Source organism: Halictus rubicundus, chromosome 9, assembly GCF_050948215.1.
Source record: "Halictus rubicundus isolate RS-2024b chromosome 9, iyHalRubi1_principal, whole genome shotgun sequence".
NCBI classification, from domain to species: Eukaryota; Metazoa; Arthropoda; class Insecta; order Hymenoptera; family Halictidae; genus Halictus; species Halictus rubicundus.
In genome coordinates this window covers 15,251,273-15,278,254 of record NC_135157.1, presented here as the reverse complement: position 1 = coordinate 15,278,254, position 26,982 = coordinate 15,251,273, and the positions used below count along the sequence as shown (strand labels likewise).

General features: G+C 45.0%; 2 protein-coding genes across 4 annotated transcripts in view; both read left to right on the top strand.

Moving 5' to 3' along the window:
- LOC143357036 (Krueppel-like factor 6) overlaps positions 1-16,673 on the top strand; it is a 444,831-nt gene extending 428,158 nt beyond the window's left edge. For all 3 annotated transcript variants that reach the window (XM_076793197.1, XM_076793195.1, XM_076793196.1), the window contains one exon: positions 7,485-16,673. In XM_076793197.1, coding sequence (XP_076649312.1) covers positions 7,485-7,660 — 176 coding nt within the window. In that variant the 3' untranslated portion in view covers positions 7,661-16,673. The remainder of the gene's footprint in view (positions 1-7,484) is intronic.
- LOC143357061 (uncharacterized) overlaps positions 1-26,982 on the top strand; it is a 434,090-nt gene that overhangs the window by 338,035 nt on the left and 69,073 nt on the right. The gene's annotated exons all lie outside the window — the stretch shown is intronic.

Below are 26,982 nucleotides of genomic sequence, written 5' to 3'. Positions count from 1 at the left end.
GTTGTCGTGGCTTTCTTCGCCAGTAGACGGAGGATTTGATGCAGTCGCGGCAATAATGAGTAAAAGCGGTGGATGGGTTAAAAGAATTTAAGAGCTTCCAAGACCCAGCTTGTTAAAATTATTAACACTAAACCTACCACGGTCAGAAGGACCGGTTTTATATTTCACAATTATTGAAACTATGAAAATTCATTTATCGAAAATAGTGAAATAAATTTCCTTGGCCAAGCATTTATTATATTGAAAGTTACAGACAATCTCAATAAATTTAGGGTCCCCATTTTTATAAGGCAATATTTACTAGATACTGTTAATGCTTGGTAGGTTTAAAGGAATAATGGGATTTATATTTGTGGCTCCTGTCGATGCAAACAATTTTTATTTTCCATACAAATCCACAGTATAATTGGGCCAAAATATTTCTACTGCAGTGCAATAAAGAGAACTTTTTCGTTTTGACGGAATTGCAATTGCGCTCGTATTAACCAATAAGTGTCAATTAGAGGAGAGCTATGTTTGTTTACGTTTCATACAAACTAACGACTCAGGGTCATAATTCCTACAATTCTCATGGGACCTGTAAGTCCCACAATTCAAGGTTTATGATCAAATTAAAGAAAAATTGTCCGAGGCAATTGAAAGAATCTGGAAGCTAACGAAAATATATTTCAACCCTTAATCATTTCCTCAAATTCTTCTATTGTCCTCTCAATCGTGTATTTGACCTACGCATTTGTCTCACGAATGCCTAAAATTCGCAGTTTCTTTACAACTCAGAACCAAGAGCCGTCCGACAGTAACCGAGCGTTGTTTCGATCGGAACTCGATCACCAGGGAAACTCGCGGGGAAAAATGTCGCCGGTATCGCGGAAAGACATTTTCCCGCCGGGTGCAGAAGCTACAGAGGAGCGTTTCCCGGATCGTAAATAATTAGTTTGACGCGCGGAGATCCCCGGGTGAAAGTTTCCGCGCGCGTCGCTCCGGCAAATAAAAGCAATCTGTAGGATTCGGTTACCACCCTTCTCTTCAACGTCGGACGCGATCAATTCCTCGTAACGAATTCGCTCCGAACGCGGTGAAAGAGAGAGGGGGGAGAAGAGAGTAGGAGAGAGAGAGAGAGTCTCCTGCGAGAAGACAGCCGGGGTTACGAGCTGCGGAAGCGGAGGCGAGCTGACGTTTTCCGGGCCGACGCGGGGGAGGGTGGGAAAAATTTATACCCGGCTCGTTCCCCGAACTTCTTCTTCCCTGGAAAGCTCGTCTTTTTCAACAGGCTTCGCGTCTTCGGGCGCGCTGGCTGACGGGGACAAATCCAGCCCGGACGTGGCGACGCATAACCAAATCCAATCCCTTCTGCCATCCATCCCCCTGTTCCCTTCCGACACCCCCGGCAGCCACGACGGTTCGACGGGGATGGTCGACGGAAGCCGCGACTTTTCCAGGAAATACGGCACACACGTACTCGACACCTCTCTCGCAACCCTGCATGGGACCGCAACGAAAAATTGGCTGCAGCGACGTCGCGAACCTAAGGGTTGAAACGAAAATTTCTGCTTGACCCATTTGAGACCTATTTTTTCCCCTATTCCTCGAATGAAACATTTATAATTTTAAGAATTGCCCGATGGAAAACCGGTTATTTCACCGTGGTAGGGCTCTCTTGCAACCCCGCATGGAACCGCAAAGAAAACTTGTTTGCAGCGACATCGCGAACCTAAGGGTTGAAACGAAAATTTCTGCTTGACCCATTTGAGACCTATTTTTCCCCCTATTCCTCCAATGAAACATTTATAATTTTAAGAATTGCCCGATGGAAAACCGGTTATTTCACCGTGGTAGGGCTCTCTTGCAACCCTGCATGGGACCGCAACGAAAAATTGGCTGCAGCGACGTCGCGAACCTAAGGGTTGAAACGAAAATTTTTTTACCCATTTGAAACCTATTTTTTCCCTATTCCTCCAATGAAACATTTATAATTTTAAGAATTGCCCGATGGAAAACCGGTTATTTCACCGTGGTAGGGCTCTCTTGCAACCCCGCATGGAACCGCAAAGAAAACTTGTTTGCAGCGACGTCGCGAACCTAAGGGTTGAAACGAAAATTTCTGCTTCACTCATTTGAGACCTATTTTTTCCCCTATCTCTCCTATGAAACATTTATAATTTTAATAATTGCCAGATGGAAAACCGGTTATTTCACCGTGGTAGGGCTCTCTTGCAACCCCGCATGGGACCGCAAAGAAAAATTGCTTGCAGCGACGTCGCGAACCTAAGGGTTGAAACGAAAATTTCTGCTTGACCTATTTGAGACCTATTTTTTCCCTATCCCTCCTATGAAACATTTATAATTTTAATAATTGCCAGATGGAAAACCGGTTATTTCACCGTGGTAGGGCTCTCTTGCAACCCCGCATGGGACCGCAAAGAAAAATTGCTTGCAGCGACGTCGCGAACCTAAGGGTTGAAACGAAAATTTCTGCTTGACCTATTTGAGACCTATTTTTTCCCTATCCCTCCTATGAAACATTTATAATTTTAATAATTGCCAGATGGAAAACCGGTTATTTCACCGTGGTAGGGCTCCCTTGCAACCCCGCATGGGACCGCAACGAAAAATTGTTTGCAGCGACGTCGCGAACCTAAGGGTTGAAACGAAAATTTCTGCTTGACCTATTTGAGACCTATTTTTTCCCTATCCCTCCTATGAAACATTTATAATTTTAATAATTGCCAGATGGAAAACCGGTTATTTCACCGTGGTAGGGCTCCTTTGCAACCCCGCATGGGACCGCAACGAAAAATTGTTTGCAGCGACGTCGCGAACCTAAGGGTTGAAACGAAAATTTCTGCTTGACCTATTTGAGACCTATTTTTTCCCTATCCCTCCTATGAAACATTTATAATTTTAATAATTGCCAGATGGAAAACCGGTTATTTCACCGTGGTAGGGCTCCCTTGCAACCCCGCATGGGACCGCAACGAAAAATTGTTTGCAGCGACGTCGCGAACCTAAGGGTTGAAACGAAAATTTCTGCTTGACCTATTTGAGACCTATTTTTTCCCTATCCCTCCTATGAAACATTTATAATTTTAATAATTGCCAGATGGAAAACCGGTTATTTCACCGTGGTAGGGCTCCTTTGCAACCCCGCATGGGACCGCAACGAAAAATTGTTTGCAGCGACGTCGCGAACCTAAGGGTTGAAACGAAAATTTCTGCTTGACCTATTTGAGACCTATTTTTTCCCTATCCCTCCTATGAAACATTTATAATTTTAATAATTGCCAGATGGAAAACCGGTTATTTCACCGTGGTAGGGCTCCCTTGCAACCCCGCATGGGACCGCAACGAAAAATTGTTTGCAGCGACGTCGCGAACCTAAGGGTTGAAACGAAAATTTCTGCTTGACCTATTTGAGACCTATTTTTTCCCTATCCCTCCTATGAAACATTTATAATTTTAATAATTGCCAGATGGAAAACCGGTTATTTCACCGTGGTAGGGCTCCTTTGCAACCCCGCATGGGACCGCAACGAAAAATTGTTTGCAGCGACGTCGCGAACCTAAGGGTTGAAACGAAAATTTCTGCTTGACCTATTTGAGACCTATTTTTTCCCTATCCCTCCTATGAAACATTTATAATTTTAATAATTGCCCGACGAAAAACCGGTTATTACACCGTGGTAGGTTTCGTGGTAAAAGGAACGCTTGAAACCGGCAACATTCCTGGAAAATACGGCGCGCACGTCCTCGACAGTATTCTTGCGACGACCCCTCACCTTCGAAACAACCGAGAGGCGACACCATAGAACGGGGAACAGCAGGAATTTCTCAAAGATAAGGGTAACCCGTCCCTCGAGGTGGCAGGAGAAGGATGAGGGTTGGCTGGGGGGTGCGAACATATTACGGGATCTTGAATGACGGGAGGAGAAATTGTCGGCGAGTGCAGCGAGCATCCTAGGCGACCGTATAAGAATCGAGTTGCTCGGCTCATTGCCATTCCGGCGACGCGGATGCGTTTCGAATGTGTGGGACGTGGTACGTGCGATATTCGCGAGGCAACGTGACTCGGGGGTTCGCGGTTTTTTCGCGGACTTACCTTTCCCGAGCCTCCCGGCTACGTCTCGTTGCTTTACCGGCTTCTGCTTCTCTTCCCTCTCCCCTCCCCCCCCCCCCTCTCGCGACGGAACAATGAATTTCCGCGGAAATTACGCGAGACGATATTCCACGGCTGTGTTTTCTAAACGGGGGCGCGGCAAGAAGTCGAGTGGCTCCCGTGGAATTATCTTTCCGAGCTTCTGCCGGGACGCTAAGGGCGCGGGATGGAATATGGAATGGAACGGTGTAATTTAGAGTGTGTACTTCGAGTGTTTGTTGCATGGAAATAAGGCGAACACCGGGCTTCCTTCCCTTGTCTCGCGAATATATATTTCGCCCGAGCAACTTGCTAATGCGTTTCGAAATTGTTTCGCGAGTACACCACTCGAGCAGTCAGTCGCGTATTGTTAGCCGGATGATTTTTTGGAATAATTAGCGAGGCGTTCGTGTCGGAATTAACACCTTCCCCCGGAGAAGAGGAGGGTATTTTTCAAGAGCTAGGGGTAGTAAAGATTGAAATGTGTTTTTCCCGTGTAGCAAGAGTGTATCTTTCTCGGAAGAAAGTTGCTAATGTGTTTAAGAATTGCTTCATTTCGCGTTGAATTTGCTTCGTTCGACGTCCTTCAGATTAGGGGTTTAGGATAATAAGTGCAATCTGGGCGGCAAGGGTAATAGTTTCTTGAAAGCGAAAAAGCGATATTGCGAATATCTGTAGCGTGTCAGGGGCTGTAAAGATTAGTGTTTTATTTATGCGGCGAGGGAAAAGGGGATTGGGAAAGTGCTTGTCGTGTCGACTACGACGTTTATATGAACTAACTGTTATAACTTTTAACCGAGCCTCTGTTGTAGAGTCAACTTTCATTTCGCAAAGAAGAGAAGTACGTTCGGCAGATAAATGTTGATTCTTGAAGATTGAAAAATTCCACAAATATTTTCCGAGGGTGTTTCAGCGAAGAAATTCGATTATTTTCAGTTGGCTACCGTGACGGAGTAATACCGTTCTCGCGAACCTTTTCCAGGGCTGTTAATGCTCGTTCGCGGTACTTCGCACGCGCAAGGCATCGCGGGTCTGAATTAGATGCGCGGCATTCCTCTCTCATCCCGCGAGCAGGCACGCGACAATAAAAACGCCACTCGCTGCGAATGCCACCGGCACGAATGCATTCCTGCCTCTTTGTTCCTCTCCTTAATTCGTCAGGTTTAGTGCCGTGGAGATGTAGATGTCAAACGTTTTACACTGCGGCTTTATACTGGCGTTTACATTCCCTCGCCGCCATTTTTGTCTCCACCTTTCGCACGATCAACTCGTAGCTCTTTTACTATCTCCCTGTGTACACAGATTATTCGAATCGAAACGAAAATTTCACGCTTGACGGTAACAACACTTTACAATTATTTCTGAAATAAGAGATTTTAAAATTTCATGAGGTTTTTTAATTCGTCACTGACGTACGCGAAATGGTAATTCATATTTTATTTCTGCCACACGAAGTGACACGGGGACGAACAGCCAGGTTTGCAGCTTTGAAAAAGTTATGATAACTAGCGTGGTGTGTGCGCTCCAAAATAAATTGTGCCCTGTGCTAGTACTGTCTGGCACACGCTATATCACAATTGTATGGACAAAGAAGTTAACATTGTTAATGTATGCAGGAGATAGCTGAGTCGATGCTGTTCGCAATGCATTTTGTCCCATCTCGATATCTCGATCCGTTTTAGAGATACGAGCGATCCAAGTTTTTTCGTGAGACGAACGGAGTGGGGGGAGGTCATTCATAAATAATAGTGTGCACTAATAGTAATAGTAAAAACTGACCTGCCTCAACTGGCGGCGCGTAGGGATGGGTCGGCATCGTCTGGCGTGCGCGCGCGAGAGGGAAAGAGATAATGAGATGTAAAAAAATTGCCTTTGTCTTTACACGACGATATCTCGTGAACCAGGCGTCGTATCGCAAAGCAACAAAAACTGTTTTCAAGTGCAGGCTTCTCGCTCTCTGAAAATCCAAGATTTGTTAAAATAGTGTCAATACTGTAATAGTTACAACAATTCAAATATTGACGAATTTCAATACGATTTCCCTGTGCGTTTTAACGGATTCAATAGCTATCCTCTATCTAATATTTATTAACTAACGTATTTTTTAACGAAAATATTTTTTATAACTAATTAATTAACTGAAGAGATTAACGGAAGATACTATACTCAAAATTTCCTTTATACGTCAGAATTATCTTGGCACTAACCCAATATTAATTACGACATCTAGTAGTAAACGGCACGAAAACATACCACGAGATATTTAACCTAGTACAGGTAATTATACTTGCTATATTATACCTAATAAAAGTGCCCATAGTTACAATATTTTACAAAAAAAAAAAAAAAAAAAAAATACGGGCACCTAATATACTTTACCGAAACAGTGTCACGAAATTCCAATAATCCCGCACACGGCACCGAGGCTTATCGTCAGAAGCAATAAGCCGAACGCGCGACGTCTCCGGCTAATTAGCATAATAAAAAGCAGCGGAGGCAGCGCATAACATTATCACCGTCGGCAGTCTAATAAAGTTTCAGAACCAGCGGCGTCATAACCCGCCGATATTCCGCGGCCGACAGGAGCTGCACCGGGCGAAAGGGGTTTTATTGTTCGGAACACGCGCGTCTACCCTTAAAATTACTAAAACCGAGGGGTGCGTATAAAACTCTCTCTCTCTCCGGGATCGACGATAAACCGTGCCGGGTTTTAAAGGCAAGCCTCGGATACTTCGTCGGCACGTGTGCGGCGCGTATCACGTGGACAATCGACTCTGCGGGGTTGGCGACGGGGGCGGGGGGTTGGGTGGCATTATTAACTCGTAAATAATCTATTCGGTAATACGGTAAGTGGCTGACGTTGATGAGACTCTGATGCGCGAACAGAAAACGCGGCCTCGCCACCTGTGGCGTTCCGAGGCTTTCGAATGGCGAAAAGGGGGATGAAGAAGAAAGACGAAGGGGTGAACGACTGATAAGCGCGTCATCCCTTAGACCTGTACGCTTTGCGAGGTTGGGGCGTCACTCCGTCGAAACGACGCGTATTCGACAATTTTTATTCTTCAGTACAATACTGAATTATACATCAGGGAGGAAAATTTGGATTTGACTGAAAGAAGGAATAAATGTTAATCGATCTCCTGTTCCCTATAATTGATTTGGAAAATTTTTATTTTGCATAAGAGTCCAGTGTTAACCACAGCACCCCTAAGGAATTAAATTTATCGATAATGTGAAAACCCCTCTAGAGTTTAACTGCCATTTTCGGGGCCCACCGCCTGAAGAACGACCCTACTATTGAACCCTATCGACCGGCCCTGTTATTAAATAGGTGCTTTCGTTTTCGTTTCAGGAGAGAAGCCGTACAAGTGCAGCTGGGAGGGTTGCGAATGGCGATTCGCGCGTTCCGACGAGCTGACCCGCCACTATCGCAAGCACACCGGCGCGAAGCCGTTCAAGTGCCGGCATTGCGACCGATGCTTCTCCCGCAGCGATCATCTGGCTCTTCACATGAAGAGACACGTGTAATCGATCGTCTTGTAAGCGGTCGTCCACGCGGCGAGATGTGGTCCAGCTCCTAGCTGCCCGAGGACACCCGAACACAGTGACCAACAACAAAAAAGCAGAAAAAACAAAACCAGATGCAGCAGCAGCAGCAGCAGCAACAGAAGCGAACACCAACAGCAACACAAACAGTAGCAGCAGCATGCTCCTCGTGATCGCGTTTCTTCCACGGATCCCCGACGATCCAGCCGGTGTCGATCGACCTGACGGCTTCGTCGGCGTCCAACGATCCAGCGTCTCCGCTAAAAAAAAAAAACTTGAATGAAAAATCGATGATCCGCGAGGCGACCGGAAGTCGTCGTCCCCCTCCACCAGAGTCCGACTATCTCCCCCGTGACAGAGAAACCTAATCTAAAACATCGCGATGGGAAATCGCTGGTACGACTCCGCATCCCCTCTCGCAGCTGAACTGATCCAGCTCCTCCGACCTTGAGGAGGAGCTGACGGTACTTTTTACGTTACACATGCCAAGAGGACATCAGGCTGGAGACACGGTGGTCGTCTCGTCCCGAACTTTAATCACTGCCAATTCATTAAATTCTAAGATCAACGCTGCACGACTCTCAGACAGTCCAGCGACTGTTGCGAGCGGGTATGGGGACGACGAGAGCATGATCGGGGCTCGCGCTAAATCCCCTAAAACCGTCTGCCTCCCGCGGAACGGTCGAATCGGCGCGGGTGGGCGGGAAACTGTTTCTTCAAGATAAATTCTTCCCGGCGAGAACCGTCGAGGAATCCCCGGTTCACGAGGACAATAACGTCTGTCGGTGCCAAACGTTTTTCCCCCCTCTCTAATTTCCCTGCCCCTCTTTCTTTTCCCCCCCGTACGGGGCGAAAAATCGAGGTTCCGAGGCACTCGATCCCAATAATCGAAACTCTCGCGAAGGGTCCGGACAAAACGGCGGGCGAAGGGCGAGGGGGGTGTGAAGGGGCGGAGGCTGTAATTGAATACGTGATTTCGGCCAGTTTCCGCGAGAGCAAAGTTTACCGCGCTAATCCCGAATTTACCGTGCGAATTATATCGCGCCGGGCCCTCCGCTTCTCGACCCCCTGCGACCCCCGCGTGACCCTACCCTGTCGGCCCGTTCTCCCCGTTTCGCGAACGAAAGGGAAAGGGAGATGTGCCCGAGCCGATTCGACCGTTCTCATCGACTAGAGCGATCTCTCTCGAGGAAGAAGTGACCAAAAAGAAAAAAAAAAAAAAGATAGGAGAGCCACGTCTCTCAATGGAATCTTCGTTCCTCGGGCCAAACGAGACGATAAAGAGGAAAAACACGGGGCTTGTTTCGTAGTGGCGCGCGTCCTATGGTTTTTAAACGGATATAAAACGACGAAAATACGCAAAAATATATACGGAATCTGACTTTGTACTTTTGTACGATTGCTTTGTTAGGCGACGTTCTCCTGTTGGTTTCCGCGGACATTGCGATGATATTTCACATACACACAAAGTATAACGTAAACACAGATACACAGAACCAGCGCCGCCGAGGTGTAGGCGGAGACCGGGGGGCGGGATTCTCGTCGGAGGCTCAACAGAAATAAATGAAGTATATATAAATATATATATATTTTTTAATATTCTCGTCTTACTCACCGAAACAATATATATATTATTACATAAGGGACAAAATAAACGGGCAACATTCCGCACAAAGCTCTAGAACCGTTTCCACGCGTCGGACCCGCCCCCTTTGGCCCCGGCCACGCCTCCCGCGGCGCACGCGACGGCACGGAGGCGACGGGAAGCGAGCACGCGGCTTCTGGTTCGCGGATCATCGATTTGCAAAGAATGTTCAGTGACGGATTTCGGGGGTTGCGGGAATCGGGGGATCGCGGATCGCTCGTGCGACGGGGGAGAAAGTTTTTTGGGACGGGGGGGTGAACAAGGTAGAGTAGTAATTATTTCTTTAGTGATTAAAAAGCCGACGACCCAGCGTCGTCGGAGCGACTCGAGTCGCTCGCGAACAGAGAGAGACTAAAAAAGTATAGCGCCTCGGCCGAGGGGCGCGCGAGCAGATGAATAAACAAACAAACAAACACACAAAAAAAAAACGAAGAGTAAAGGGAAAAAAAACTAAATTTTAAATGTTCAGTGGCCAAATAAATTAACTGATAACGCACGTAGAACGTAACGATACCGTACCTATTTGTAAGTAAGCCTGACTGATGTGTGTGTGTGTGCGACGATGTGAGAGAGAATCTAAAAGAGTGAGAGAAAGAGAGATAGATAGAGAGCGAGTAATGAGAGAGAAATTGCGTGGGTGAATGCGTTTTGTGCGTCGTGGTCGCGCGTGCATGGGAGAGTGTTGTTCTTCTTCTATCACCATGTTTCTTTCTCCCGTTTAGTTTATGGTTTTAGAGTTCTATTTTTGCCATCTTCCGTTTCCTTCTCGAGAGAAAATGTGTTCCATAAAGTCGTTGATTGAGGAAGGGGTTGGGGCGGATTCGGGGTGGGAAATTGACGAAAAGGAGAGAGACGCGAGGTAGGAGCTCATGAGTTTGTATATTGTGCAATTTCTATCGGTGTTTCATTATTTGTTACCATGTTCACGGATAATTATGAATAAAGTAAATATATATATATAAATATAAATATAAATATATGCAGCATTTAGAGACAAGATCTAGGATAAATGGACCGCGGTGAGAGTGTGCAACGTGCGTGAGTGAGTCGTCGGATGTCTTTTTGATAGCCATATATTGCGAGGCGCTGCGAGCTAAAGAAGCTCATGGCCCCGACCATACTTTTTTCTCTATATTTTTTCTTTCCTTTGTCTGTGGTGGGCGGGGGGAAACGCTTACGTGAAGATTAGGCTCGTTGAAGCGTCGCGATGACCCCCTGCGTTCGAATTTTTCCGCCATTTTTACTATATTTCGTTTCAGAGATTGCTTAGTTTCAATTTTTGTAGGTGTTCCGATGATTTTCAGGTTTGAGAAACACCTTTGGGCGATTTGTTTCAGTTGTGAGCGAGGATTGCCCTCTAGGGCATTGTTCTGGCTCTGCCAAGGCTGGAGCAACAGAACCACGCCCCTTCGAAGCACTTCAGCTTCATTTTGTCCACAGTGCTACACAAATGTGCAATCCGTAGCAATCTAATTCAGTCAAAACCATAGATTGCTCTCCGAAGCATTATTCAGGCTCCTTGGAGATCGCGAGCAACGAAACCACGCCCCTTCGGGGAATTCTGACTTCGTGTGGCCCTCGGTCTTGCCTCAGCTGGCAACTCGGATCGCTTATTTTCATGTCTCACCTAATTTATGAATTAAATTTAATTGAAAATTTATTGACAGAGGGTCACACGATCGATTCTACCCCGGATTGCTCTATAGGGCACTGTCCTGGCTCCTCCCATACAAAAACCAACAAAGCCACGCCCCCAGGGGGCGTTCCAACGTAATCTGGCCCCGAGCATTGCTCTCGAAGTCAATCCACAGTGCTCCCAGGGCAAGAAGCACTCGTTGCCCAGCCCTAATTGAATGAACAAATCAAATTCAATGAAAAGAAAATGGCGCAGGGAGGTCCTCACGATGACAACGATCGTTCCGCGCGTTTCCACCCCGGCGGCCATCGAGAACCCTGTAGATATAATATATATAAATAAATATATATATAAATATACATAAATATATATTTAACGAACGTTCGAACGAAAAGGAACGCGAGTGTATTGTTTTAAACTCGAGAGTCGCGAAACGTGACACGAAGTGCGTGGAAGGTGTGCACAGGTGAGAGAGTATGGCACGCGCGTGTAATTAAATGTGTGGCGAGCGAGAATAAGAGAGAATAGAGAAAGATGCAGGTAACGAAGCGAGAAAGCGAGAGAAAGAGAGAGAGAGAGAGAAAGAGCGGACACTTTAAGAATTAATAAATGGTAGTTAGAAGTTTAGATAGATAGATGGATAGCTAGACCGTTAGATAGACACGTTAGATAGGCAGACAAAATAGATCGACGGAGAGACGAGAGGGGAGGACGAACTGAACGTGTGAATGAGAGAGAACGAACGGGAGAGCGACAGCAAGAAAACGAAAGAGTGAATGTGTCGAGAAAACGAGGGTGGGGGCGGGCGGTGTTAAAAAGAGTTATTATATATAAAAGAAAAAAAAGTCTATAAATATAGATAGGTGGATATACATAGATAGAGGTGTAAGTACCTAAGAAGAAACTCTAAGGAACCTTTTAGAAGAAGGTGTATCGTTGTACGAGGTAACGATAAGTGGACATAAGTGTTTTATGATACTCGCGTACAATAAGAAAGCCGGGAACGAAAACGGCCGGCGCGGTACGGGATTTAAAATTAGTAAGAAAGAAGAGAGAGAGCGAGAGAGTAGAAAAGAGAGAGAGAGGGAGAGAGAAACGAGTGGAGGGTACCAGGGGAAACCAGAGTGTGTATACATAGAGGATTAGGGGGTGCGGGGGTGGAGAAGACGATCGAGAGCACGCGGGGGTGGCGCGGATAAAACACGGACACACAGAGAAGCAGCACGATTGTCATTGTATTATTGTGGTCTAAGCTATTTTCAGTCATGTTGTATAGTAACTGTAAATTACAGGACTTTAAGTCGAGGCGCGGAAGCCGTGCGACTGAGAGAATGATCGCGTGCGTGTGTGATCGGGAAGAAACGTGAAAATTGGGGCGGTAAGGGGGGGAATGGGGATTACAGCGAGGAACAGCTAGACTGTGAATCTTCGTGCATAAATCAATTCCGCATCAGTATTGCGGAAGTTAGAAAGAAATTTAATTCTTAATCATTTCTATATGTTGCTTGTAACATAATGGTGTCACTAACCTCGTTTTGAATATTAGTCAGAAATAAGCGGATAAAAATCCACAGTCTAGCGATCGCAACGACGAGAGAGTAATAGCTTCGGGAACTAAACGCGAAACGAGATCGAGACATCTGCGGATTTCGCGAAATTGTACAGAGTTCCGGCAAGAAACTAGATAGCTAGGGAGTCGAGGGGGGCAATGAGGGTGCAAGTTTCCTTGTTTCGCGAGAGAGAGAGTGAGAGAGAGAGAGAGAGAGAGAGAGAGAGTGAGAGAAAGGGAGAGGGTGAGAGAAAGGGAGAGGGAGTTAGAGTCTCTCGTGAGCGTTTAGCAGCCGGTTGGGTCGCGTTCGCGCGTTCCCAGCAGCGTCCGAGCTGCGAGCTCGACGAGGAAATTCGTTGCCGATGCCGGTGTTAATTGAATTAGCGGTTAAATTAATGCGGGCGATGATCGTCGCCCGCGACGCGATACTTTCGAGGCCAGTAAAAAATGAAATAATGCGTTTCTAATAGATGGAGGGGAGAGGGGAAACGGTCGAGGAACGTGCAAGTCGGTTTGCGAAATTATTTCCACTCTGTACATGTAAATTTAATTGTATACTTGATTGACTCCGTTGAACAGGTGTGAGGCTAGAGTTCCATTCTGACGGCCGGGACCCGTTGGCACGGCCACTGTCATCCATCCAACAATTTTCATGATTCTTCAATATTTAATTGTATTTTATAATGCTTTGCGGAGAAGGAAAATAATTTGGAATATTTATTTGGGCATTGCTATTCCCTAGAGTACTGGACACTGTAATTGTCTGGTTTGTGTGAGATTATATATCTTGTAAAAATTATAAGGAATTACACACACACACACACACTTGGAATAGCGAAAAGATTAAAATTGGAAGAATTCGCGAGTATTGATGTAATCTGAATTTATAATATTAGAATTATTAAAGTTGGAGCGAAAATTTAATTTGGTGCTTCTGCTTCGTTTCGCATACGGTCTGTTTATTTCTCCAAGAAATATACAACAATCGTACACTAACAAATTTTCTATGTGAATATACTTGAATAAAAAAGTTGTGGGGTGGTTGAGAGTTGTCGAGGGTGGCCGTGTCGGAAGTTCGGCGGTTGTTCGGTAGGGAGTTAACGTGATTAGGTGAAATTTACTAAATAATGGGAGAGGAACTGACTGTGGGAGGGTCCTATGTGTGATAAGAGACTCGAGCGCGAATGATAACGAGAGAGGGCGAACGAAGAATTGTCGAAGCGTGAGAGAGCACAGAGAGAAAGTGAGAACGAGCGTGCGAGCGAGAGAGAGAGAGAGAGAGAGAGAGAGAGAGAGAGAGAGAGAAGTAAGAAAGAAAGAGAGTATGAGGAAAGCACAGTGAAAAAAAAACAGAGTCAAGAGATTACCTATATTTTTAAAAAGTGACCTTTGGCATTCAAAGACTTGTAAAAATCGTGCAACGAGTTAAGTAAAACAAAGAACAAAAAAAAAAGCAGAATCACGAGGGCGCAGTGTTATTAAGAGGCGTCCGTCCTTCTCCGTGTCTCTATTTCATCTTTACACGATGCAGCACATTGTACACCGACACAAAACATACGTAACAAACGGTTCGCAAGAGAGAGAGAGAGAAAGAGAGAGGGAAAGACGAGAAGAATCGCGAACGAATTGGTTCGAGAGTGAGAGACGCGATATAAATACTGAAGACAGTCGAATATTTCTTTCGATGATCGATTTGGTGCAAGCACGAAGCCCATAATAAACGTGGACGCGAAACATTCGAATACAAACACAGCGTCCGATTATATGCGTCTTTGGAAGAGGTTCGAAAGGTGGTTAATGGATCATTATGTGGAACAGGACCCAGCGATGACGATGAGCTCGAGGTATGTTGTCCAGATCAGAATCAGGCTTTTGATTAGGAAAATAGTACTCCAAGTATCTTCATCGTGGTCCTTAATATCATTTTTCATATTTTATTCTTGAAATCTCTGTGACAAATTCTGTACAATTTTGAAACAAGTCTCAGCACAAACATGAACAAACCTAACCAAACTTTGAAACAACAGAATAAATCATGCGCTAAACCCCATACAAAAAATCGAAAAAATGGACGGATCATGTACTCTATTCAAACCTCGTCAAACCTAGTTACATGTTGAAAAAATTTAATACAAACAACAGTTAGATCAGCTTCGAAACATCCAGCTAGACATTACTGAACATTTCTGTAGAAATTCAGTTCAAACGCGGTGCAACCTTCGTCCTCGACTACAAACGTTAATAAACCCGCTTGGCGTATATCTTGGAAACTGAATCTCGCCGGCGATAGCCCAGCACAAAATTACCCAGGACATTGACCCGACAACATGCCTCCACAAATCATCGAGACGGTGCCTGTTCTACATAATTACCCGGAAGATAATAGAATAGGACACCAGCGATGGAAACTCAACGAAGGAGGAACAAAACATCGTTACGACCAAGGGTAGAGCAGAACTCGGGGGTGGAGGATGCAGGGGTTGGGGGGATCGGAAGGGGGAGGAAAAGGAGAGGCAAACAATGCATTCCGTAAAAAAAAGAAAAAAAGAAAAAAGAAACTCGCTTTACACGAGGCGCGCGCGAGAACCGTCGCCGGGATTCGTCGAATCCGTAGCGTTCGGTCCGCCTCGAGGCCTAACGAAACGAAAGAACCGGAGACACTTTCGGCCGTGACTCGATCCTCGAGGTCTCTGCCCGCGAGACCGTCGTCGTTACCGATGTCTTCTGGTCTGATTACCAGAATTCGAAAAAAAAAAAAAAAACACGGTACACAGAGAGCCGGGAAATAGAGAACGCGTCTCGCGGCTCGAGCCTCGGGATCGACCTCGAAAATGGAAAAAATGGAAAACCAGCCAACAGTCACCGCATAGTCACTATTGTCATCCAAACACGATTTCATGGTAGGGTATATAGTATTTTTAGGGATTTTATACAGGCATGCGACTGCGATCTATGTTTTAGCCCCACGATTTAACATGTCGATTATTGACGTTTCTTCTTGTACGTAAACGAAAAAAAAAAAAACGTGAATAAAAACGAACGGTGTGCTCTAGGTATATTTAATAATTATTATACGCAGTGGGGAGCGAGTGTGTGTTGAGAGAGAGAGAGAGAGGAAGAGAGATTGTGTGTGTGCGTGTGTGCATGAGTTTTCTTTTTGTCCGAATGCAATGGCGCGCGAGTGTCCTCCGGAGTGTGCGAGAGACCGTGTTTCGAGCGAATGCGATTTTTTCTGGGATTCTGTACCTCGTTGTGTATACACGTCTCTATTTGTATAATTGTGAATATTACCGTATTATGATAATGTGATTTATTAACGTGTGATCCTGCGCGCGGAACCACGCGGTGGAAGAAACTTCGAGTATTTTGTATCGCGAGAGGAGAGCGGAACGAGCGAACCACTGTGTGACAAGCGTGTCTAGGAGAGAAAGGGAGTGAAATTTCGGGAGTCAGTGAGAACGTGTGTGTGCGAGAGAGAGAGAGAGAGAGAGCGTGTGAGAGAGAGAGACAGGGAGAGATTGAGCGAGGAGTCTTGTAATCGCAGCTTTTTTGCCGCTGGGGAATAGAATTATAATAAACGAGGAATGAGCTTGCGCAGCCGTCGCTCCTTTCTCTCGGCGTCACTTCTTCTTCTTCTTCTTCTTCTTCGTCTTCTTTTTACTTGTTCCATTCTTCTATTTAAAACGCTGTCGTCCGCTGTTCCGACGGAACGATACGTCGGTTTGCTAAGTAATTCGATGATTATTGCGTGTAGCGAAAATTGATTAGATCGGCGAAGAAATAAACAATGAAACGCGGACGGGAATATTAGGCTCCGGCGGCCATTTTGTCTGCTCGAAAGTCTATCACGCTGTTACTTGCTCGTTTTTACTTGTTCTCTTTTTAGCAAGCGTTCGGTTAGCTACGAGAAAATTCTTAGATTATAACGGGAGAGGATCTGTTGTGAAACGCACAATCCTACGGAATGTGATTGTATGTGAATGAGTAATGCTAATGATTGTCCATAAATTATTAATATTAGGTCTGGCGAACGATGATTTACTGCGACAACGCCCAATTTGTTCTGTTCCACTAAAGTATTTCGAATCCTTCGTCTGAACTATGTTTCTGTTCTCCTCCGACATTCTACAACGTATTTGCTAAAAATAAAATGCGAAAGACCATAGTTTACTTTGTTTTTTGTAACACGCTACGGACTTGTACACACGGGTCCTGAGATTCCTGATTTTTTTTTTCTCTCTCGATTCTCGCACCGTAATCTATTTTCTGAGGCTCCTCAGATTGTCGAAAGTATTATCCACGTAAACTAAACGCTTAGATACAGTCTGATTTACTGAAACGTTCACTGTCCTCGTTGTCAGCTGGCTCTCAGACCTCTGACGAAACACGTGGACAGTGCTCCGTGTTTCTGCGCGAAAGTCTCGACGTGAACGAAAAGCGTTTACATCTCAACGATGAGGATTGTGATACCAAAGATCGGTTACCTGTTTTCCCAACCATACTTGTCCTCTAAATTACCTGAATGCACCCTGTAACCCATTTAGACCTGTAACTGATTCAGTCAGTCAATCTTATGTCGATGATTTTCATTACGAATACAGTTGAAGTTGTTCTACGAAAATTATAAGAAAAATACAAAAATATATAAAATCATATAAGGGCTGCCGGTGTTGTTTATACCTCCTACTTATATTTAACGAGCTGTATCGTACGCGGTACATTAGGTCTAAATGGGTTAATGGTATTAAAATTTTTCTTTTTTCCTCCACTCAATCTTGACGCTTTGAGTTGAAAATTTTCTCGTTTTTTGCTGATGAGAGGTTCTTAATTTTGCTGCAGAGATTGCAGTCAATGATTGCTGGAATTCGCAGGACTGTCTCGAGGCGGAAGGTCCTTGCAAATTTTCCAGGGGAAAAGGGTTCGATTTTTCGGGCGAGGGAACGCAACCCTTGGGTCGATCGTTCGTTCCACGGACTATCGATCACCTCGTTGAGAAAACATCTCTCGACACCGCTCTTCTTGGGGCTGTCCGGCGATAGTTGATGCAGGGATTGTGTCGAGCCATCCCCCCGAACCCCGTGAAAACGTCCGCCCTTCTGGCCCTTCTGGCCGCTGTATAAACGCACCGGTCGCGTCCCAGAGCGTCGAGTGCACGCACACGCGTGCAAGCCCCCACATTTCTACAGGGTGTTCCATTAAACCCGTTGCAAACCGCTATCACGAAACCAGACAATTCTTTCCTTGAACTTCATCGCACGTCGGGGTCTTTCACCGAAAAACGGGGGATATAAATTTCCCAGAGAAAAAAACACGGGTAAGTGCTTACAGATTCGAATAGCCTGTGGAAAACTGTACAAATTTTATTGGAAAAGTCCTTCCAAATTCTACACGCATCGAAAGTTATAGCGGTTTGAACGTCGAGATGTAGCGAAACCATTGGCGTAGGCACCTGGAGCGCTCCGTGGACTTCAAGTTACTATAACTTTGGCTGCGTAAAAGATTTTGTGAAACCTTTCAGACAAAAGTTGCTCAGTTTTTCAAGTAATATAAGACCGCGTACTAACTTTATTAAATAAATTGCCTCGAACCCCAGTTTTTCGCTCTCAAAGTAGAGACCCCTCCGGTGGAGTTGAAACAAATCAGGTTCCTAGGTATTTAGAGATATCCTATTAAATATTCTAAATATTTACGATATTGAGAATGTCTATTTAAAAGTATCTTTATAGAGACGACTTTGTAGAGTTCCTGGGTAGCGATTTTTCAAGTTTGAAGCACCCTGTAGAGGGCTCGCGCGTTTAAGCGAGTACACGTTTTTTAAATTTAGGCGAGAGGAGAGCGAGCACGAGCGGATAGAGAGAGAGAGAGAGAGAGAGAGAGAGAGAGAGAGAGAGAGAAAGAGAAAGAGTGTGTAGGGTTCTCATCGTCGAACACCCTCGACGGTCGTTCGCGGATTTAATGGCGGCGGATCGAGTTGTATTGTATACGATTACCAGGGAAACCTGTCCTCCGACGATTCTCTCAGTTTCGTGGCAACGAGTGGACAGGGAACATTGCCGAACGGGGAGAGGAACGAGCAACCAGACATCCTTCCAGAACTATCGGGACTAATTTACTTCGGCGAAGGTCGAGGATCTTCCCGCCGATTTTCAAATTATCTGGAGACTCGACGTTTTGTATAATGGTGTAGCGAGCGCTCGTCTAACGAGTCTGTAGGTGATCACATGTGATATTTGTATCAGCTATTATTATAATATATATATATATACGAATATATACAGAGGGTGGCGAGCACTGCAATCTGGAGTGCGATGATTGTGCTTCAGAAAATTGCTGACCGGAACTCTCTTTTCCGAGATAATCGATTTTTGGTTCAGTCATTTCTACGGATTTATAGAATGCCCTAATTATATGAAATACACCAAACTGGGGGTTGTAATTGAATTTTTTGCAATTTTTATATCACTCGAAACAGACAGGGAATTTTTATAGCTGCATATAATGAATTCCTGCCTGGTATTTTCTTTTGGAGGTCTGCGTTTGCTAATTGAAAACTACGTAAACACACTCTGTTTATATAAAATGTAATTATTGAGGTGCAGGCTCCCTTTTTAAAATTAATATGAACCAGACCCTCCACTGAAATGAATGTCTGAAATAAAAAATTCTTGAGTCCATATGAAACGAGAACTGAACCGTGAGGTCTGATTAAAAAATTATATTGATCAATTGTCAAAAAGTTACCAACATCCTTCAAAAAATTCTATTGCCTCTGCTCGATTATTTTTTTCCAAGAAAAATTCGGTTCTCTCTCTGTACCAACCAATTTTCTCAAGATAATCTTCAACATTCATGTTGCAGCAGCATCAGCCCGCCACCCTCTGTGTGTACCACTTAAATGTAAATGTATATTAGAAGTATTCCGTTAGGATAAAAGCTAGCGGTTAGGCGAAAGGCGAAAACTAAGAAAAACCTGAGAAAACATCGCGAAAACGAGGAAGATCGAGGCAAACAGAGAATCGAGCCCCGTTTTTCGAAACTCCCGCCAGAAAGGAGAAACCGAATGGCGAACGGTGAACTATGATATATAGAATCCGAGAGAGGATGTAGAAGCGTGCTCTCGCTCCGTGAAAGACGCCTAATCGTTCTTGTACACGTACGCAGGCCTACTCCGCCGATCCTGAAGACGAATAGGGCAGCGACACGAGACGCGAGCCATCAGCCTCTCGAAACCTTTTAGCACGAGTTCTCGCTGATTTTTCGGCTACAACGACTCGGAGAGCAGCCTCTTCGAACGAATCCGCACGAGGAAGTCCGGCGAACTTAGCTTCGACATGTGGAATTCACTGCCGAACCTAAAACGGTCCCTGAGTAGCCATTTGTTTCTCGAAGCTGTCGTTATTGGTCCTCGAAGACGTTGAGCGATCCTGGTTTCTTATTTACGTTTTGAATCCCAAGTAATCACTGTGGTGAATTTTAACTTTGCAGTTTCAGTCTCAACAACTGAATTTAAAACAAATTTTTGGTATACAATTTTATAAATTTTGAAGACTAAAATTTTTCTATTTAAATTCCTCTTCAATTCTTTTGAATAACCGTCAGAAAGAGTCTGACTTGGAATTCTTGATTTTCTATAATTTTTGATTTCTTAAAGGCTGTTTTGCAATTATTCGTCAAGTTTAACATTGTTCGCTCTTTTCTCCAATTTTTCCATGAAATTCATGTTAATCAATTCCAGTTGAAACCTTCCGATTCAATGGTACATCGCGGAGGGTTAATCGATATGCGCGAAAGGTGTCCCTGTTTCCCCGTTCAATATTCAAAATTCGCCGGAAGTATGAAAATTTCTGTGTGAACAGGGATCTCTTGGAGGCCATTGAATCGCAGATTCCCGGCGGACGGAAGGAGTTAGCTCTGGGAAAAATGAGCGAGCCAATCAGCGCAGCACGATTCCCTTTTTCCCTTGTTTTTCTTCTTCTTCTTCTTCTTCTTCTTCTTCATCTTCTTCTTCTTCTTGCACTTTTCACCGGGCCGCTCTCGGTTCGTCCGCGTTTTCCGCAGAAGAAAACCGAGCGAATCGTCGGCCGGAAGTGCTCGTGTATGAGAGAAAGAGAGACCGCGACTGCGTGCACGTGCGTTCCGAGCAAACATGTACAAAGGAGCAGAGGTGCGCGAGAGAGTGAGTCGTGCACAGGTGTACACGGGTCTCGAGAATCAAATCGATCATTACCAAAAAGAGAATGACAGCCAGACAATGTGATCCAGGGGAAAAACGAGACGGCGTCCGACGAGAAAGAACTCACCGGGAATTTTGAATAATTTGCTCCTCGCCGGAGCCCTGATTAACTTTGCCGCTAGTTAACGCTGCGCAAACGCTGTTTATTTCACTTTTGCAGCTTCCGTCGCTGATCTTCAATTGTTCATTATTTCACCGTTGTACAGAGAACACCGAATTTCGATTAATGTCGTTAGCTAGTGCGGATCGTTTTGTAAAAAGCGTTTCAATTTCGGAGATCGATCGATCGAGCGAGCGTTCTTCTGCGGAGGATTTATTGAAGAGAGAGTGAGAGAGAGAGAGAGAGTGAGAGAGAGAAAGTGAGCAACGTTCTTCCTGCGTACCTTCGCGATCGACGAACTGCTCGAGATTATGTGTGCACGAGAAAAATCGCTGACCGATCGATGGGAACGCCGATAAACAATCGTTGTTTCCTTTTCCCCGGAGATAATATTTTCGGAACAGTTCGACGAACTCGTTGATTTTCTGACTTTTTTTTAACGACACTATTGCTCCAAGTATGCGAATACATCGTCGTTCCCATCGGTTGCGTATTTGTTGTCTGCCTAGAGATTTTTTGCGTTAACGAACTGGCGCACGCTTCTTATTCGGCTGACGGAGCGACCGGGCCGGCCGCGCTTTGTAAATAATTCATTAATAAACAAATTTCTCATCGTGCTTGAGTGAGCTTGTTTTCAACACTGAAGCCCTCCTTCAGCGGATGTCTTTAACTTGATCGTGGATTGAGGATCGATCGGTGGCAAATCGATTGGTCGCTCGGTGTCTGCTCGGGAAATCCTCTCTTGAATAAGCATAATAATTGCAATGGTTGTTTATAATTGATGAATTAATTAATGAATTAATTAATTTTTAAACACCGAAAATTCGTCCATCCAGAGCCATGAAATTAATTTTTAGGTACCAACAATTTTTTCGTTCATCCAGAAACTCCATTACTGAAAACATTAAATTAATTCTTAAATACCAAGCAGTTTTCGCACACCTGGAACAATAGATTTGACGAAAATCAGTGCTATATACATTGGAGAGGTTTGTTCGAGAGGGGTGAATGACCTCGAGCCACCAAGAACCATAGTTCCGCCACCAGACATCATCATGCTAAAACAAACTCGATGTCCGATCGATTTCTAGGTGAATTTGTTAATGTTTGTCGATCCTGTATTCGTTTAGGATCATTAGCGGCACGAATCGATAGCATTCCCTTCGATTCGATAATTTCCTAGGATTATAATTAGGCACGAATTAGCGCCCGGAGCCGGCCCATCTTTCGCAACGGTTGCACAGCTTTCGCGATAGTCATTTCTCGTTTTCATGCGGTCATACGCACGCGATGCCCGAGGTCGACGATCTTTCTTCGCCGTAATTTCTGGAAGAGAGAAGCGGCGAGAATGCCCGAGTGAAAAACAGGCCACTCGGGACGGTCAGGAATTGTTTCGCGTGAAAAAATTACGCTCGGCTCCGTTTCCGCGAGGATTATGCTTGCAGAGCAACCGTTCGCTCGAATTACATTATTGCTCCGCCGATTTTATCCGTTTTCGCGGCGGCTGATCGATGCGAGTCGTTTTCGCTCCGACCGTAAAAATGGCAAGAAATCAATTTCCTGGATACTTTAAGCAAAGAGTAATTTAATCAACGAAGCTGAAACTAGAAAATGAAAATTTATCATATCGAATGCTACTTGAATCCTTTCCGAAAATAAATAAAATTCGTTTTACTCTAATACATCTAGTGCTAGGAAGTTAAAATTGATCTTAGTAGATGTCAGACTTTTGCTATTTCAATCCGTTTGCATATTAAAAATCGTAATAAAATTCCATTCGAATATGTCGCGATAAAAACGAATTTCTGATTCATCTAAATGTGGAACGTGTTAAGAGACTAAGTTCTAAAATCGACTACAGCAGCACTAAAAAAATCGCTCACCAAATGGAACTTTAAATTTGCATTGAATTCTGAATGTTTCCAAATTTTTCAAAGCTCTCTAAAGCAAATTACTGAACGAGATTCAGTCAGTTAAGCAACAATTTCGCAAAAGAAGCTCGGGATGCGTCGCAGCAGCAACGACGTCGCTCGAGTTGGTCTTCGGGGGTGGAAACAACCCTCGAGAAGGGGGTGAAGGTCGTTGGCCACCTCGGGATCGCGTAAAAATGGTTAGGCGAGCGACTGAGCAGAGAGACAGTGAAAGAGAGAGAGAGAGGGAGAGAGAGAGCAAGCGAGAAAGATTGAATGAAAGGGAAACCGGGGCAGCGGGGGTGCAAGGGGGTGTGAGAGAAAGCTAGGAAACGGGGGTGGAAGAGCAAGAGGAGGGTGCGTGTGAGAGCGAGAGTGAACGAGGGAATTGAATGAGCCGTATGCAAAAAGGGAGGAAGAAAGTTTTCGAGTGATCGCGTGTGCTCCGAGTATCCTGCGTATTCTGTTTGTGAGAATGAATGAAACAGACAGAGAGAGAGAGAAAGAGAGAGAGAGAAAGAGAGAAAGAGAGAAGTTGAGGGGCTGAGAGACCCGCCTCGCAGCACTATATTCCTCTTGATTCTTTTCTTTCCTCTCTTGGTGGCTCTTCGAACACCGTAGCGTACTCTAAATATCGTTATTTTTTAAGAAGAATTACAGGAAGACGAAGCGAAAAAACGATATTGAAAAGAAATATATATATACATATAAAAATATATATATTTATTTTCTAAGATATAATATATATATATATATCAGTCTATATGTATATGAGATTATGATAATGCACAAAATGTAATTATATGTACATGTATATTAATTAATCTCGATCTAAAGGGAGTAGCGAGTGCGAGCAAGAAAGACGGAAAAAACGGTGAAAAGGGACAACGTTTGAAAAAGGGTTTTCTCGGGAGGGCGGAGAAGGGAAAGCGGGGTGAAGTGTCGGCGAGGATGAGAAAGGACAGAGTGTGTTTTTTTGTGACTGTAGGTGTGCGAGACGGGGCGAGAGAGGGAGAGAGAGTAAGAGAGGATATTGCATGTGTGCGCTACGACCGCGTATAAAAGTAACTCTTCGTGTTTGACGAAGGGCGGCTGCGGAGAAGAATGGGGCGGGGGGCTTGCGGCCGCTGTAACCTCATCTTTCATGAATAGCTTGTATTTCTGCTCAGTGCAAAATAAACGTACGTTCCTGTTGAAAAAAAGGAGAAAAAGAGATACGATCTCCTGTCTCGTCTTCTTCTTCTTCTTCTTCATCTTCTTATATTTATTCCGTGGATCCCCTCAAACTCCCCCATGGAGGACGATCTTCCGGTTCGGATGGAGTTACGGAGTTTTCGGGAACGGGACCAGGTGAGTATCTTTGCATGGGAATTCGCCGGAACGGTATCGGCGTTTTATTGAAACTCGAATTTCGAGGATTTGTCTTGGGAAACTGTTAGCGAAGGTAACAGAAAACAGATCGCTCGGAGAATAATTTAATCGTTTCTTTTGAGATTTTTAAGGGACTTTTCAATTTTATAACAATTATAGCTAGCAAGATACAGTGAATAATTTAATCATTTCTGTCGAGATTGTTACCGATTGCTGCACAGTGTCTTTAACGTTGCAATGCAAAGTTGATTTCCATTTAACAATTCAATTTAAATGAATTAAGTGACCTGTTGCACTCTGAAGTTTACGGAGAGAGTCCCCTTAAGCTATAATTATAAAATTCAATGGAACTGCGATACTGTTGCTTATGAAAATAATTACAATCTTGCTTGAATGTCAAAAAGAAACCAAGCCGTTGATCTTGCAATACGAACAACGATGCTCTCCGTAAATAGAATTTCAAGAAAATTCCAAGCTCGCCGAAGTAAGCAAAACTACATTGTTAAGAGAACAATGCACTGAATCAGAAACCCCGAAAAAACCCATAAACGTCTTAGCGAACACATGAAACACGTCCTGCCCGCCCTAAAACAATCACTCAAACACCCGTGCGCCCATAAACTCCCAACTAAATCCATCGCTGACATGTGAAACGACCCAAAGATCCCGCCCACGTGAGGCCCCGTGAAGAAGCCCCCGCGCCAGAAGACCCCATAAACCGAGGTGATCGCGGGAACACGGGATCCCCTGACCTTTCGCCGAGGGGTGAGCGTGTTAAAAACGTCGTCCACCCCCGCCACGCACATAAACGAAAAGATATACGACGGCAGCTTTTCATCCGTGTTATCGCGTTACATTCGCAGCGAGATATTCATGGCGTGCAAATAAGTGTATCGACTATGCGCGCACGGGGGAACGAACAAAGGACAATGATCAGTCGTTCCGCGAACGCACACCAGCACGATTCTTGCACGGACGTTCTCGGCGCGTATGCGAATTGCCCGGGCAGGTTGTAGTTTGACGGCGATATCCTCCCTAAAACTATAACTCCGATGCCGATAGCCGTCGCAGGAGGACGTTCACGGCGTTTTGTCATCATAAAGCGTTTCATGGGAAATTATAATGCGCCCCGGGCCCCGTGGGGGGCGTCTCCGGCCTACGTCCAGATACGGAACTATTCCCGGACGAAATATAAAGGGGCGAGCGAGCTGCGCTTTTCATCCGATCGGACCGTAAACGACATTTTTACTGCCCCTACACTTCCTTATTTTTTCCTGCCCCCGTCGCGCCCACCCCGTACGCCATTTTGCCCGCGCTCCCCCGTGGCCGAGGCCCTGTACTCTCGCCTGAAACGTATTTTCAAGATAGCTTCAGAAATTCAGCAATTTTTTTATATAGAAAATTTTGGTTATATTAATAATCTCCTAAATAATTCCGCTCAATATCTTAAGCTAGGAGGACCCGGCAGCCATTTTCAGCGGAGAAATAAAGACCCAAGAAGAAATCCATTTGACAGAATTGAAATACAAATGTACCCCCACAAAAAAAGATTTTTTAACCCTCTCCAGACCGCCAGCTTTCGAGACCATGGTCGGTACCTGTAGGAACGACCAGGTGCAATTTTACGGATTTTTAACGATCCGTGCCAGCGGCGTGCGTCGTTGATCAATAGCTGGTCGCTCGGCATGCCCGACACGCGCGCGTTTTTCTCCCGTTGATTTAATTAGGGTCGAATTAATTAGTTCGCTGGAAAAGTCACTTCTGGAATATTAATTCGGCCGCGACGGTAACTCCTCCGAGGCAGTGCCCGAAGAAGCCCGCTATCGGAGGAATGTGGAGTGCTGTTAAGGCGAGTCCGCGAATCGGCAAAGAATACCTGGGAGCTGTGTCGAGAGGATTAATCGATAGAGACCCGGATAAGTGGAGGAGTTCTCTGCATGAAGATCTTGATTCCGACTATTGTCTCTCAAGGCCGAGCACTTGTCGCTGAGATACGCGAGACAGTGAAAACGGAATCGTATCATGGACGAGCGCCTGCGATAAGGCCACCGGTTCGACGGGCTGCTATGGTTGCCTGCTGCTTAGGGGCTTCGTGTTTTTAAACGGAACACTCGATTTAGTACGAATTTTGTGGAACTCTCCAGAACATGTTTTCCTTTATTTTTTCTTTGGTTTTTATGTTCGAATGAAAATTATTAGAATGCGACCGTATCTCGCGACTCAATAAAAAGTGAGAAATTTCTATTTCTACTCACCTACTTCTGCTTTAACCTGTTTAATTAAATTTTAAAATCATGGGGAGCAATTTTCACTGAAAAATTTGTGTAAAAAATGCGTTATGGCACGCATGAGCTTCGATAATAAATGGCACTATTTACGGGAAGTGCGAGTAGAAAATGCACAGTCGCGCACGAAAGGAGATCCATGCGGGCCCCAAAAAGAAAAAAACAGTATTGAAATCAGCAAGTTTCCCTTGAAATCCGGCGATAAAAGGCATCCCCGGTTATCCCTTTACCTAGTCCCCGGTCATTCGTCGTATCCTCTCGAGCGGTAGTTCTTTAGTTTCAGAGTATCCGGATTGGTCGAAGTGGCTCGGATTAAGCGAATCCGGCTCCCTAGACGCAAGCCACTCTTCCTTCTTTTCCCCCGTTGCCACGGCTTCGCGAAAAAGGAGAACGTTTCAAGGTTTTACCTCTTCGCCGGGGCTATATTTTTCTTGCAGCTCGCTGCTCCGTCCGGCTCCCGTGATCCTCAAAGGGGATGCACCCCGAAATTTTCAAGCGATTCCGCATTAGCCGCGGTCGCAACTCTTCCGCGATCCTGACAGATTAATTGGCCGCGCGAGCGTTCCCCTTCCCCT